The sequence below is a fragment of the Vombatus ursinus genome, unplaced genomic scaffold (genome assembly GCF_900497805.2).
Source record: "Vombatus ursinus unplaced genomic scaffold, bare-nosed wombat genome assembly UNPS02014830.1, whole genome shotgun sequence".
Taxonomy (NCBI): domain Eukaryota; kingdom Metazoa; phylum Chordata; class Mammalia; order Diprotodontia; family Vombatidae; genus Vombatus; species Vombatus ursinus.
The window spans coordinates 35,531,992-35,548,123 of record NW_020954608.1 but is presented as its reverse complement, the minus strand read 5'-3'; the positions used below and the strand labels follow the sequence as shown (position 1 = coordinate 35,548,123).

The 16,132-nt window shown below is 34.9% G+C and overlaps 1 protein-coding gene across 1 annotated transcript in view; it reads left to right on the top strand.

The window, feature by feature from the left end:
- Nucleotides 1-10,459, top strand: part of TAF3 (TATA-box binding protein associated factor 3) — a 238,321-nt gene extending 227,862 nt beyond the window's left edge. Inside the window, exons 6-7 of the mRNA XM_027838857.1 lie at nt 6,353-6,459; nt 8,407-10,459. Coding sequence (XP_027694658.1) covers nt 6,353-6,459; nt 8,407-8,521 — 222 coding nt within the window. The 3' untranslated portion in view covers nt 8,522-10,459. The remainder of the gene's footprint in view (nt 1-6,352; nt 6,460-8,406) is intronic.
- Nucleotides 10,460-16,132: the final 5,673 nt, after the last annotated feature.

Below are 16,132 nucleotides of genomic sequence, written 5' to 3'. Positions count from 1 at the left end.
ATGGTAATCTTACTGGATAAGAAGTAGAGTGGTGGATAAATGGAATAGGTTAGGTATACAATACATAGTAGTAAATGACCATAGTAATCTGGTGTTTGATAAACCCAAAGATCCAAGCTTTTAGAGTAAGAACTCAACATCAGACAAAAATTGCTGGGAAACCTGAAAGCAATTTGGCAGAAACTAGGCATAGACCAATATCTCTCACCATATACCAAGATAAAGTCAAAATGAACAAATAAATAATAAATTAAATTAAATAAATAGAATGAATGGTTTAGACATAAAGGGTGACATCATCAATAAGCCAATTAGGGGAGTGTGGGAAAACGTAACTATCAGGTTTATGGATAAGGGAAGAGTTTATGACCAAACCAAAGGTAGAGAGGATCATGAGAAGTAAATAATTTTGATTACATGAAATTAAAAGGCTTTGAACAAACAAAACTAATGTAGCCAAAATTAGAAGGAAAACAGGAAAGTGGTTGGGGGGAGGGGAGAATTTTACAGCAAGTTTCTCTGATAAAGGCCTCATTTCTCAGATACGTAGGGAGCCATTCCCCAGTTGATAAATTGTCAAAGAATATGAATGTACAATTTTTAGAAGAGGAAATCAAAGCTATCAATAGTCATATGAAAAGAATGCTCAGAATCACTATTGATTAGAGAAATGCAAATTAAAATAACTCTGAGATACCACCTTATACCTATGAGGTTGGCTAACATGACAAAAAAGAGAAAGACAAATGCTAGAGGGGATGTGGAAAAATGAGGACACTAGTGCATTGTCAGTGGAATTGTGAACTACTACAACCATTCTGGAGGACAGTTTGCAACTACCTTCAAGGGCTATCAAACTTTGCATGTCCTTTGACCCAGCAATGCCACTACTAGGTCTGTATCCCAAAGGAATCAAAGAACAATTTTTTCACAAGATTTTTACACAAATATTTATAGCAGCTCTTTTTGTGGTGGCAAAGAAATGGAAATTGAAGGGATACCTACCAACTGGAGAATGGCTGAACAGCTTATGGCATATGATTGTGATGGATTACTATTGTGGTATAAGAAAGAATGAGAAGAATGATTTCAGAAAAACCTGGGAAGACTTATATGAACTGAAGCAAAGTGAAGTGAGCAGAAGCAGGAGAACATTGTACATAGTAACAGCAATGTTATAAGGATGATCAACTATGAAAGACTTAGCTACTTTGATCAAGACAATGACTCAAAACAGTTCTAAATCGCCCATGATGAAAAATGTTCTCCACCTTCGGAGAGAGGACAGATGAACTCTGAATGCTCTCTAGCTTTTGTTAGAATAATTGATGTGTTATTAAATGCTCTTGTTTGACCCATACCAATATAATAAAAATGAAAGTATTACTTAAGTTAGTTAACTTGTTCAGTGTCATGCCAATAAGACTAACAAAGAGGTACTTCATAGAGCTAGAAAAAAATAACAATGCCTATCCTCCCCACCAACTTTATATCTCCTGAAAATTTGCTAAGCATGCTCTCTGTGCCTTTATCCAAGTCAACAATGAACATTAATGACTGTTCTTTGTTTCTGAAAAGGCAGATTCTGAATTTACCTAATTTTATCATCATCTAGCCTATACCTCTATTGTACAAGAATAGCATGAAGGCCAAATGCTTTGATTAAGCTTTTATACATTCAAATTGCACTCAAGACTTTTGGGTGTGTGTGTATGTATGTATGTTTGTATATGCTGCTTTTTAAAAAATGGCATGATAACTCCCCAGTGACCCTTCAATTCCTCTCCTACAGAGTCCTCCATTATAAGAAAGATTAATAGTTTAAAAACAAAACAAATGCATTGGTCATATTTTACAACAGATGACTTTCAAGAATGAAATTCTAAAGAAACAAGAAGGAATTCTGATGAGAAAACAAAGAGGAAGTGTAGATATCAATTAAATTCTGAACGTTTCATTGAAACTTTCTGTTGTTACATCACAGTCATTTCCTCTCCCAACTCTGAACCATCCTTAATGAAATAAAAAAATCTGATCCAGGGACCTCTTGTGACAGCACATGCAATATTTCTGTCCTAGTCATTCCATCTCCATGCCATGAAAGAGAAGAATGTATCATTATCTGTTCTCTAGGTCCCTTATTGTTTTTTCAGTTCCTCAAAGTCAGATATCATTTTTGTGATGTTTTTCCACATTTACTTTGTGGTAGCTATTGTGCATATTGTTTGCTTGGTCTGTTTATTTTGCTCTGCATCAGTTCATACTAATTTTCCCATATGTGTCTGAATTTTTCATGTCTATCATATCTTAGTGTACAGTGATAGCCCATTATTCTATACAACATAATTTTTTTCTGCCATTCATCAATTGATAGCATTTGATTTCTTTATGGAAGAAAGTTTTGCTGTAGTTGTTTTGCTACTATACTGTTGCTGTGAATATTTTGATGTGCTTTTGGTCTTTATTTCTTTTTGACTTTCTTTGACTTTTGAAGTATTTGTATGCTATTGAGATCACTGGGGGAAAAGGTGTGGACAGTTTAGTCGCTTTTCCTGTATAGAGTGTCCCAGAAGTCTTAATGCAGTTCTAAGCTAATAAAGCTTAAATAATTTGAAGTTTTCTGACTAGTATGAGTCTACCAATTTAAACATGTCACAAAAGGGATTTTTTGGACACTTTTCTACTTTTTAACAGCTCATGATTAGTGGCATGAATTTCTTGGAACTGTTGGTTTACCTAAATGATTTCAGTGTAGTTAGAGGAAGATATTGGAAGAACAAAAGAAGAGACTACAGAAGGTATTAGATAAGCTTGAAATCAATGGTAGAAAGCTATTGGTTGACAAATGCCTATTCTGCCAAACCTTTGCCAAGTAGGGCACAGCAGAGAGTGAGAACAAAACCTGAGGAGACAGAAACAAACACCCATCACTATACCATTTCTGAGAAATTATTAATAGCTAACTATATTTCTGGTATTTGGTGGCTGTAATTGAGATGTATGGGGGAAAAAACTATGCCATTATTGCAGAAACCTCTAAATGATTATTTTTTCTGCAGAGAAAAAACAACAAACAGAAGGTCAAAAAGCAATCTGGCCCAGTTATCTGTCACCTTTGGGAGATCACGGGAACAAGAAGTGGGATATCAGGTCTTTGAAGACTTGGTGTAGCTGCTTTCCACATGTCCCGATACTGGCTTTTAGAAGTCTAAATAATTCTTTGTGTTCACACTGACACCCTTCTTTATGGCTTCAAGGCAGGGTTTGGTTTTGGTTTTGTTTGTATTGTTGATGATTTTCTTTTGCCAGTAGATTTTTGGCCACCAGCTGTACTGGTGAAGTCAGTAAGCAAGCATTCATTCACCAGTGCCTCATCCTAGAGCACAGGGGTTTGGAAAGGCATGACAGTAGAACACAAGCTTCACAGGGTCCATAAATGAATGAATAAGTAAATAAATTTTCTCTCTCTCCATACATACATACATACATATATACAGTATACACACACACACACACACACACACATACACACACATGTAGTATTGCATAACTGTTTGCACATTTTCCCCCATTAGAATGTGAGTTCCTTGAGTGCGAGGACTGTTTTTTTGCCACTCTTTGTATCCACAGTGCTTAAGCACAGTGCCTGGCACACAGTAAGCACTTAACAGTGTTGCCTGGTTTGACTTGATTCCATTGGCCAAGTTTCACATTAAGAGTACCTGCATCCTAAATGGAAATGTGCCCTCTAAAAACTTCGCTACCTAGCTATCCAAGCATGTTTTCAGAAATTATGTTTACAGCAGTGTCCTACAATATATTCCTTAAAAAGTCCAAAATAGACATGATCTGAATATTAAATATTATACCATTAAAAAATTAGAAGTGAAGCAGGTCATACGTCTTTCACAATTATGGATAGGGAATGATTTAACCAAATAAGAAATAAGGACATTATAAAAGATAAAATATATAATGAATGTGAAAAACTTTTACACAGATAAAATTAATGCATCTAGAATAATAAGAAAAGCAGTCAACAGGGAAAAAGAATCTTTGTATCAAATATCTCTGATGAGGATCTGATATGCACAAATATAGGGAAGAAAACCACTCCCCAACAAATAAAGGGAAATGAAGGGAATAAGCATTGACATAGCACATATTATGTGCCAGTCACTGTAATAAGCACTTTTACAAATATTGTCTCATTTGATCCTCACAACAATCCTGTGAGGTAGGTGCTATTATTATCCCCATTTGAGGAAACTTAGATAAACATAGTGGTTTGCCCAGGTTCACAAAGCTAGTAGGTGTCTGAGGCTGGATTTGAACTCAGGTCTTCTTGGCTCCAGGCCTAGTGCTCTATCCCCTGCACCACCAGCTGCCTCTAAGTAAAGGAGCAAAAGATTTGAATATGCAGTTTTCAAAAGAGAATTGCACACTAGCAGCCATATGATAAAATGTTTTAAATCACTAGTAATAAGAGAAGTGATTTTTTTTTTTTTTTGGCTAGGCAATGGGGTTAAGTGCCTTGCCCAGAGTCACACAGCTAGTGTCAAGTGTCTGAGGCCAGGTTTGAACTCAAGTCCTCCTGACTCCAGGGCCGGTGCTCTATCCACTGCGCCACCTAGCTGCCTCTTAATTTTTTTTAAATCTTAAAGTTTTTTACCTAACTCTAAGCAAATTAACAAAGATGACAAAAGATGAAAATAGTTCATTTTGGAGAGATCGTGAAAAATAGGCATGGTAATCCATTGTTGGTGGAGCTATGGATTGATATGGCCATTCTGGAAAGCAATTTGAAATTATGCCAAAAAATTGAATAAAGTTTTCATAACTCTGGACCAAGAGATTCCAATGCTAGGTTTATATGTAAGAGGGTCAGTGACAAAAAGAAAGGTTCCAAATATACCAAAATATTTATAGCAACACTTTGCAAATCACAAAGAACTGGAAACAGTTCAGTGTCCATCCCTGCCCTTAACAGGGGTTATACTGTAGTTAGGAAATAAAGTACAAACACAAAACTAAAATTCAGAGTATTTTATTATAAACTCATTTGAGAACAGATCAATAGAATAGTTAACTTACAATGAGACGTACCCAGGAACTTCATAATAGGTAGGCAGCAAGAACTAAACATACCACTGCTTCAGAGAATGACAATTCTAACCCCACTTTATGTCTTCCCTTGAAACTGCTAAGTGAGGAAAATCATAGAATAGCCTACAAAGATCTTTAACGCCAGCACAGTGTGCCTTTGTATATTTTACAATGAAAACAACTTCCAGTCCTTCAAAACTGGTGAGTTTTAAACAAGCCTTATGTGAAAAACACGTCAGCAGGACAAAAAAATGAACAGGACCTCCTCCTTTTGATATGTGAAGCTCCTATAAAAGTAGAATGTTGTTGGAGGAATAGATCAAGTCTTGCAAAATTAACTAAATGAAATTATAAGCTATCCCATTATAAGAATTTTTCATCTTTTCTCTTGCTATTTTATGTCTTTTTGAAAGCAACTATAGAACTATTTCCTAAAATTGGTTTCATTCTGTGGAGTTCTGAGGAAATTCCTAATAAAAGTATACTGTTTAGAACTGCTAAGTTGATTAAAATAAAATTGAGAGGATATGATAGATATAGCAAAGCAGTGTTTGAATGGGTAAATGTTTGGCCTCCTTAGCATTTGTTCATTTGCCCTTTAGTAGATTGTACTGTACTGTAAATGTCATAATGGGAATGGAAAGTTACTTAGTAACAACTCTTTTATATCCTTGATCTTATCAGCTAGTTCAGGAGAAGGGTTTGGCTAATGAGTAATAAAGTAATACATGCATGTTTCTCTATGTATATTAAATCCATGTATCTCATGCAGAAAACTATATGTAGTGGAGCTCTTTGTTAGCTGTAACTCCTGTAAAGGTTATAATCTAAAGGCCTGTATGTATATTAGAATGTTCTCTAGGATTAGAAGGCAATTACAGATGTTATTGTTCACAGGTACACACACACACACACACACACACACACACTCTACACAGAGAGAATCAACAAGCATTTATTAAGTGCTAAATACTGGGTTAACATTGTTTTATGCCTTAAGTTAGGCAATTTAGAAAGTCAAGATTCATTTTGAATGGTAATAACATTTAAGCAGTTATTAGTTATTTTCTGTGTAGCACAAGAATAGCAAGAATGGTCATGGCTTTAATTAGAAATATCTTATTTTCAGTTTTGGTTTTGGTTTTCTCTTCTTGGATTTAAGATATAAAATAATGATTATTCTCTTTGTTTCTTTTTGTACTTTTGTCCCCTTCCCTCACTCTTCCTTATTGAAAAAAAACAACAGATCAGAGATGAATGGGGCAATCAGATCTGGATCTGTCCTGGGTGTAACAAACCAGATGACGGCAGTCCAATGATTGGCTGTGATGACTGTGATGACTGGTACCATTGGTAAGTTGTTCAGAATTTTCCCCTTAACATTTTTAAGAGAAAAAGAAGACTCCCCTTAACGTTGAAAAAATGTTGCCTATCAATGATTACTTGAGAGGCATTATGATCTAGTGACTTGAGAGTCAGTCCGTAATCTAGAAGACATAGGTTAAAGTCCCACCTTTGGCACATAGTAGATGGCTCTAAGCAACTGATTTAATCTTTCAGTACCCAGGCAACTCTTTAAGAATATAAACTGTGTTCTCAAGGGGCAGGGGCAGGAGGTAAAGAGAGCATTTGGAACTCAAAATTTTAAAAAATGAATGTTAAAAAGTTGTTTATATATATATTTTTTAAAAAATACAATTTATATAGCAGGTGCTGATCTACATTAGGATAGAGAATTTTTTCATCAGACATAACCATCCCCATTGAAACACAACAGTAACAAATATTACTATCATCCTCTCACAAAAAAAGAACTGCCTAAAATGATTACCATAATGCCATACTGGGAAGAAAAAAAAGGGTTGTATATAGATCCCCTCACAGACACAGGAATGAGCAGGCCTAGATTTGTTACCATCTCTGCTACCATGTCATATATAAACCTGAACTTCAGGATTCCCAGCTATAACATCAAGGTGAGACTAACTTTCAAATAGTATCATGTCTGGAGAGCCCTTCATAAAGCTTAAAGCTCTATAGAAATAACAGCTGCTAATATGATTTCAGAGTGTCTCCTGGAGCTTAATAAATGAAGGTGCTGTGTTATTCCTCTCCTGAATTACAGAAAACTCAGAGGTTCATAGATGTAGAGCTGGCCTTCTCATCCAATCACCTCATTTTACAGATGAAAAAATTGAGGTGGGGGGTTGGGAGGGAAGGGGATAACATGACTTTCTTAAAGGTCACACTGGAAGTGTCAGAAATGGGACTTTGGATTGTTACAAATATTTCTTGAATAACTTATGACATATTCTATTTACCAAAACAGTTTTTTTAGGAGGAAATATATAGTTTTTTCTCTATTTCTTCCCCAAACACTCCTCCCTATCCAAATGAAGAATATTTTTTTCTCAGAAACTTTAATGTTTGTACAATAGGACCTAAAATTTTGATGAGAGCAGTTGAAGAAAAAAAATTTTTTTTATATTTTTAAATCAGTTGAAGGTGTTTGAATGACTTTATTTGCTTAAAAAAAAATTTAAAAAACTAACCACTGTTCCACTGTTTACATGTCTTTTGATGTTACCAAGACTACTAAAGAGGAACTTATGAGTCCCACCATCCAGAGTTCACCTTGGTATAATTTACAGAAAGAATCCTCACATTTTCTTTTAAATATCTTCACAAAAAAGGGTAGAGAGAATTACTGGAATAAATATTTGTTAGTGTTGTGTTTCAAATCTGCTGACATTTGTGATCTTTTACTAAATAATAATTAAATAATTAAATAAATTAATGATTAAATATTTTAGAAATAATTCAGCAAATACTATATAAATAGCAAATACTATATAAATTATTAGGATTGTGGTGCTAATATAATTTCAAATTCTGCTAAAATATATCTTATTATCCTTAAAGGGGATAATCTAAAGGTCTTAAATATAGGATGGGACCTTGAAACATTTATATTCTAAATATATGCAAATGTTAGTCTAGCATCTCAAAAATCCTTAATTAAAAAAAAAGATAAGTTAGAAAAAGCATTTGATGTCAACTATTTTCTGTGTGTACTAAGTTCTTTCTAAACAACTGAAATTTGATTAACAGTTTGTGAGAAGGAATAAAAAATATTCTTGACTGTAAATTATGTGTAAACATATATTTGACTTTTAAAAATTTTTATACATTGTGTTATAAGCTAGAAAGAAATCAATCTGAAGACTGTAGGAAAGAAAATTTAACTTAGTAGTAAACTGTTTAACTGAGATTTTGTGGGTTGTCTGTAAAAATTTGTAGGCCCTGTGTTGGAATAATGGCTGCACCCCCAGAAGAAATGCAGTGGTTCTGCCCCATGTGTGCCAATAAAAAGAAGGACAAAAAGCATAAGAAGAGGAAGCACCGAGCACACTGACCTGGCCATGGCGGGCGCGGCCTTGGCTGCTGAAGGCCATGTTTGGGCTTATTTTCTAACGTCTGAAGAGGGAGATTTTGGTGCCGTTCTTCTATCTGAGCCACCTTTACGTTAGAGAGATTATGAATCTTGAATGATTCAGTAACAAGAATAAACGGTCCACCGGGGACTGTTATCTTCTGAATGTGTTTGGCCCCCATGGGATACATTTTTTCGTATGATTGCAAGTTTTCGTCTCCTGAAGACAAACTCAGATAGAGTGGCATGAGGGCTAATTGAGTGGGTGATCCATCTTCCACTCTTACATTTCTACAGTAGCAGTGACAAGTGTTGTAAATAAAAAATCAGCTTTCTTCCCTTTTGACTTTCTTTCTCTCCAGAACCTTTTCATTAAGGTGTTAGATGAGAGGATAATGTGTAAATGGCTTTGACTGTAATTTAAGGAGTGATTTCATTAGTCTGAATATAGTTTTCTGCTTTTTTCTCCGCATAGTCAAATAATCATAATAACATGAAAGAAAATTCCAGTTGGGATGCTGGTAAATATTTTTGTGATAAGAATATATGATTTCCCCTCACCACCACCACAGTTTTTAGTACTTACATGTAAACATGTTCATGCTTTTTGTGAAATATCTTATTTTTTTAAAGAAAGGTTTCTATTGTGACCAGTTTTCTTTTGTGCAGATTGTTTTATGTTAATTGTAATATATTTTATATTTTTGGTTGTTTCATAATTTTGTTGATCTTTAAGCTGCTGGTGTCTCTTCTCATTGCTTGTACATTTCATCAATTTGTATAAAAATACTTCAAATTAAAAGATTTCCCTTAATGTAAATATTGAATATTTATGAAGTACTTATTTTTAAATTTTTTTATCGTGTTTAATTCTAGCTGTCTTTGAAATCCACTGTGATTTCAGCCATGTCTCTAATTACTGTTTTCCATGAACCCAAAAGGGGAAAGAACTATTTTTCAAAAGAACTTAGGTTAAGAAGCAACTGAGCAGCCACCCAATAGCATTGTGAAAGAAGAAGGGCCCTAGCAGTTGGAAGAGTAGCAAGGGGATCGAAATCTCTAGCATATGCTTTAAAATTGTTTTATTTGTCAACTTTTGTTTCTGTCCAATGTTTTTGCTTAAATTTTATTAAAAAGGACATACAGATTCATTAAAGGTCAGAAAACCAATGCTGTAGCAGTTTGTGTTTATACTGTTTGTTTCTGCAAATCTGTTAACTGATTTTATAATTTGAGACTAAAGTATACTGTGAATATTTTTAAAAAAGAAAGTCAAATTGCAGGATGTCATAAAACTTTATTACTGTATTGATTATGGGGTGGTATTTGAGTGTCTTGGCAGTAAAGCAAATAATTTATTCTAATGTAGAACATTGAACTTAATTTAAACAACATTTATGTTTTGGTGACTTTGGAATAAAGCCAAGGCTTTGTAACTTAATTTTGAAATAATTCTTGGGCTGTGAAGTGATAAATATCTTGAATTCTAGTATACAGGATTTCAACCTGTTACACAAATATAACAAATCTTTTAAAGGTCAAGTTAATTGATACTAGGGTATGAATTTATTTAATTTTTAAAACATATAATCTGTATAGGGAAATGAGGTTTTTCTCTCATGCCTGCTAAATTGCCAATCAGTGGAGATAGAATTGGCTAATTTAGAGTACAATATTGCATTTCCCTCTTTGTTTAATGCTACCCCTAAAGATTGTTCCATCCCTGCAAACACCAAACTAATCTTATTCACTGAGAATGTGTTTTGTTTTGTTTTGTTTTGTATTAATTTGGGATCATTCTATGTTTTATTACTTCTTTTTGTAACATTTTCACACACATGCAAATCTACTTATTAGGCCTTTTTTTTTCCAGTATGTTTGGGAGAGGGAGGTCAAATAAAGATTGTTGGCTGTTTCATAGTTTGCTTTTCTGTTTCCTTTAGGAATTTGTTCCCTGAGACATGGGTAGTGGACCCAAAGTTGCCATATTTAAGGGAGCAGGTCATGCTAGTGAAATAAGAAAAGAAGTATCTATATAATTTTTTTTTTTTTGCCAATCATACTGAGAGACTTCAGTCCATACTACGTTACTACATTTAAGGAATTTCAATCAGTTTGTTGTCCCTTGCTATTTCATGGTTGCTTTCCTAAATCCAGTTCATGATTTTATAAATGGTCTTTGCAGTAATAAAACCAAAGAATCATTTTCAGGGGGCTGGATAGCTCAAGGGATTAGTAATGGAATACGGAGCCTTTCACCTCTAGGTCACTGAGTTGAATCTAGCCCAGGTCACTAGAGACCAAAAGCCGTTACCATCCTGTGCAGTGCAGTGGCCTGTGTGAAATGAGCTCAGTCTCAGTCTGTAATGGACAACTGTCCATGTCACTAACCAGGGAGAGTTCTGGAAAATGCAAGGAAAAATGGGCATAAGAAAATGAAACACTACTCCATAAGGCTAAGTTGGAAAAATTGGACATCTCTAGGTTTCTTAAGACTGCTAAAAAAAAAAAAATGGTAATGTAAAAGCTATAAAGCATGCTACAGTCAAGAGTACGTATTAATTTACCTTATTTAGTGAAGAGCAGAACAAGAAAAGGAAAGCTTATGTTATATTTGAAAAAAAAAAAACAAAAAACCAATGCACTAATTGGGGGAAACTTTACTGGGTTCAGACCAGAAATCTCCGTGAAGCAAAGGAACACTGTTGGCTTTTGAAGGAAAGTGGGAATAGAGAGTAGTTGGGGGAACCATAGCAATTGAAATCCCAGTGAAATATTTGGTTGAGCCAGTTGTTTGCTATGTAAAGGTAGATTTTTCTGTAGTTTGAAATGAAAATACTCCCTCTCCCCCATCCACAAGTGGTCAATAGTTTTCCAGGTATAGCGACTATAAACTGTTTGAATGGCTTCTACACTCAGGAAATCAGGTGACCTTAGCAGCAAGACCTTAAGGAAAAGCCAGTAAGGGGGGAGGAGGGTGCGGGTGTTGTCCTGGCTAGTGATCTTATTGGAAGGGATTTAAGGAACTCAGAGAAGATGCCCTCACTTACAGGTAACTGAGAAGCTCTTTTAGGGAGATAATCTGCCTTTAGAACCATGTGTAGTTCACAAAGCATAATTTCTATGGTTGACAAGGTGTTTCTCTTCTGAAGGTGTCTGCAGTTAAGTACAGCGAGGATCTTTATCCTCCAAATGATTTGCGATTCCAGATGTCCTGAAAAAAAAAATCAGAGGGTTTCCGAGTATTCTGACTTTGTCCGGCTTTTTCTGAGATAAAATATAGTGCATTACTCCACTGTATCACCTAAACCACCTTTGTTCTCCTTTCAATAGGACGATTAAACAAAGACCTACTAACCAAATTAAAGTATAAAATGAACACTGAGATATGGAAACCTTGCCAGCAAGAATGCTAATGAATGTAGTTCACTAAAGGCCTGCTGGCTAAGTTTTCAATACAAATAGTTTTATGGCCAATCTCTTTAGATCATAGCAATTTTCTTTAGAAGTTTAAGACTAAAAATAGATGAGTTTCCTTGCCTGTAGAATGAATTAGATAATGTTCTGAATAAAGTCTCTCTCCACAATTGTATCAGACATTCTGTTAGGAAACTATCTATTTCATTGGGAATCTTGGACCAGTTGTAACCTAAAAAGCATAAAGCAACTGTTAATCTGTGTGTGTAGGCCAATAGAAAGCGTTGTAACCGGAGAGTTAGAGGAGCAGCTGAACAGGCTAGTTCCCAATTTGATTTAAGCATAAGTGTTTAATTTAAATATGAAATATTGTGAGCAACTTTTAGATTCTTTTCACTATGAACAACCCAGATACTGTAATCCAGTCTTTGGAACATGGTTTTTAGACAAATTTTTATGATGACCTTCTGATCTCTGAGAGTTCCTGGACATTAATCTTTCTCAGTAATTTGCCTTATAAATCCCAGTGTTATGAATCTTTTCTTAAAATGAATATATAAAGAACATTTAGCCTCATTTAGTCAGTGTCTGTGTTGCACATACATATTTCTTCCTTCTTTGACTTTAAAACAGTTTCTCTGGTGACCTCGTATTGCAGTAGTTTTGCTGTGACTTCTTGATTTGAAATGCTTGTTTATAACAACATTGAATCATACACTAGATTGAACAGTGTTTCCATTAACCCATGATAGTCACCTTATGAGCAAGTAAATTATTAATGATAGTTACTACAGCCTACTCAATAGTTAAAATAGTTGGGTTTCAACAACAAAAGTATAATCTTAGAAACTACCTCAGCCCTGGGCAATAATTCACTGCTATAACCTGGAATCCTAGTCAACATCAGTCTTTTTAAAAATATTTTATTAGTTAAAAAAAAAGTTTATAGTGGGAATATCTTGAGAGCTAAAGAAATGGTATTGATAAGATTATTGTCCTTAGTAAGTTAACTATTGTCAAGACAAATGGTTTAAGGGAAATAACTTTCAGCTAAGGGTCAGCTAATTATATATGAGCTGTATTTTGAGTGATATTCCCCTGGTAACAGGTTGTAGGAATTACCTTGTAAGTTGTAGGTGTAACTGAGATGTTGATGATAATAATAATGTCAGAGTAATATACTTCTTGAGTTGAGAACTTTTTTTTTTGAGTCAGAATGTCTATTGCTAAAAGTCTGCCACTTATTAAAGGTACTAACAGTTTACATTGACCAGATAAACCCTGATGCTTCAATATATCCTGAAAGTGGTTATGGGTCCTAAAAGGTTATGCCAGTGGGGTCACAAGCCCTATTATGTCTTATAAGACTGGCATGGCTTTGACGCAACAGAAACAGGGCAGTTCTTAGAGTTAGAAGGCAAAGTTCCAGACTTTCTGGTGGTGCAACCCTAAATAAGTCACCAAACTTCTCTGAGTTTGAGTTTTCTTATCTGCAAAATTAGGACATTCTTACATTTTCCAGCTTACAGAGTTGTTATGGGGAAAATGTTTTGTAAACCTTAAAGTGCTACATAAATGTGAGATGGTGGTGGTGATGATAATGGTGAAGATTATATAAATGTGAATAAGAAGCAACCTACCTAAAGTGTATTCCATAGGGTTGGTTACTAGGTATGGAATTTTTTAGCCGTAGTAGCTTGTATGCAATATGGAAGAGTTCCTATTTGCGTAAATGAAAAAATACCCACACTGATAACATCACAACTCTTTTATAACTGATTTCACAGGGTATTGGCTGGGCCTATACTACAGGTTGATAAGGATGGGCTTCACACATTGACATTCTTCATGTTTTAAATTTCTTGCTCATCTGTTATATTCTGTTTGTATATTTATGTAATCTTAAGCATTCCGTTAGTTTGCTCAGTCAAGCCCTATGCATGTTCTTTTGACAGGTCAGGAAGTAGTGTTTCTATGACTTTTGTAGTTTATATAGACCCTAGATTCTGGAAGTCAACACCCATCCAAAACATTTAAGCACACCACAATGAATGCTAGTCATATAATCAAGCCTTTAACAGTTGTGCAAAAAGTAATTGGTGTTTATTATCATTTATATTATCACCTCTTTCTATAAGGTCTCATTAAAATAAAAACTTTGTTTCTGTTCTACCTTTTTTTCCTTCAGTGGATAGCACACTTAAGTGCTGCCTAAAGTTTGTTAGAAGAGTAGAGCTATGGCATTAACTAAGGAGAAACACAATCTAAAAGTAACCTGGAACCAAGGATCCAACTAAGAATGAAGACCCAAGGTGAGAGCTACTGACACTGCCCCACGATCAGCAATAGCACTCTATGTGAACAATCCAAACTAGAGATAAATGGTGCCAGAGCTTATGCCTTTCCTAAGAGAGCCTTTTGCTGTAGGGATGAGTTGACTTACTGCTACAGAGCATCCCCTAGTGGAAATTCAAGAATCATAAAGTTGACAGTAACCACAGAGATCCAGAGAATGTTAGAGCTAAAAGGGACCTTGCAGTGGCACAGTGGATTGAGTGCTAGGCCTGGATTCAGGAAGACCCTTCCTGAGTTTAAATCTGGCCTCTGACACTAGCTCTGTGACCCTGAGCAAGACACTTAACCTTGCTTGTCTCAGTTTCTTCATCTGTAAAATGAGCTGCAGAAAGAAGGAAGTGACAAATCACTCCGGTATCTTAGTCAAGAAAACCCAAAAAGGGTTCACAGAGAGTTGGCAATGACTGAAAAAATGACTAAACAACAAGTGAGAAAGCAAAGTTCATTATGGTGAAGTATCTTGTTCATGGTTATATAACATCAATTGCTGGAGCTCAAACTCAGATCTTCTGAGTCATGTTTTTTTTTGTTTGTTTGTTTGTTTTTTGTTTTCTTTGCCATTATAGTATGTCTTTCCAGACCTCATCTATAGAGCTAGTAACATATTCAGATATCCTTTTCCATTGGAATGTGATAGCAACTTTCACATTTCCGTGGCAGTAAAATTTAAGAGATTTTCTAACAGTTCTAATTTAAGTGCTGCCACTGACTAGTTATTTGACATTGGACAAGTCACTTCACCTTGTAGCCTAAGTTAGCTCATATGTAAAATCAGTGGTCAAATTAGTGGATCACAAAGGTTCCTTCCAATTTTAACTCTTACAAAGTTAGTGAAAGGAAGAGGGAAACTCTTTAATTATAAATCATACATAGTAACAATTGGAAAGATGTTATTTAGGTTCTTGAAATAAAATGGCAGGAGCCTATATATACATGGATAAAGAGTATGTATGCGTATAGAAATAAACCAGAACAAGATAGTTTCTTTTAAAAGTATCTTCTAAATTGGATTCCTCATGTATCATTCTATATATTACTATCAATTGATCAATAAACATTTATTAAGCACCTCCTGTCACTGTGCTAAGCACTCAAGATACAAATACCAAAGTGATACAATCCTTAACCTCAAAAAGCGTGAAGATTTTAAAAAAACATTCCTAGTATTTCAATGCCTCGACTTTTTTATCTAGTTTTCTGACACCTGCTATCTAAGATATATGTGTGAGTTTATATCATTCATATGTATGTGTATATATATGTATGTGTGTCTGTGTATATATTTCAGCAGGTATTGAGAGGCAACATGAATAGAAGATTGAGAACTCACCTAAGGATCCAGAAGACTTGGGTTTAAAATCAGCCTTTGCCTGCTTGTGAGCCCCTGGGCAAGTCATTTAATTCTCAGTTCCCTAAACAATTCTCTAAAACTCAAGTTGCATAACAATAGCCTATCTGCCTTGGGAAAGAGAATTTCTTCACCAGGAGTTCCTCAAACAAATGAAGTCCCAGATACAGAAGAAGAAGAAAAAATGATGGATTCATCAACAGTGTAGCAAATCCAACCTATTTTGTCTTGGTGATGGGCACTAAATCAATCCACAAGCATTTATGCAGCGGTTGCTAGGTGCTAGTCTATGCTAGATGCTAGGGATGCAAAGACAAAAGTGAAAGGTTATGCCCATGTATTTTTAATCTAGTTGGGAGGGACAACATGTACATCTATATAGATACAAGACAATTATATATTACCTATATAGTATATAGTATAGATATAGATAGATAGATAGATAGATAGATAGATAGATAGATAGATAGATA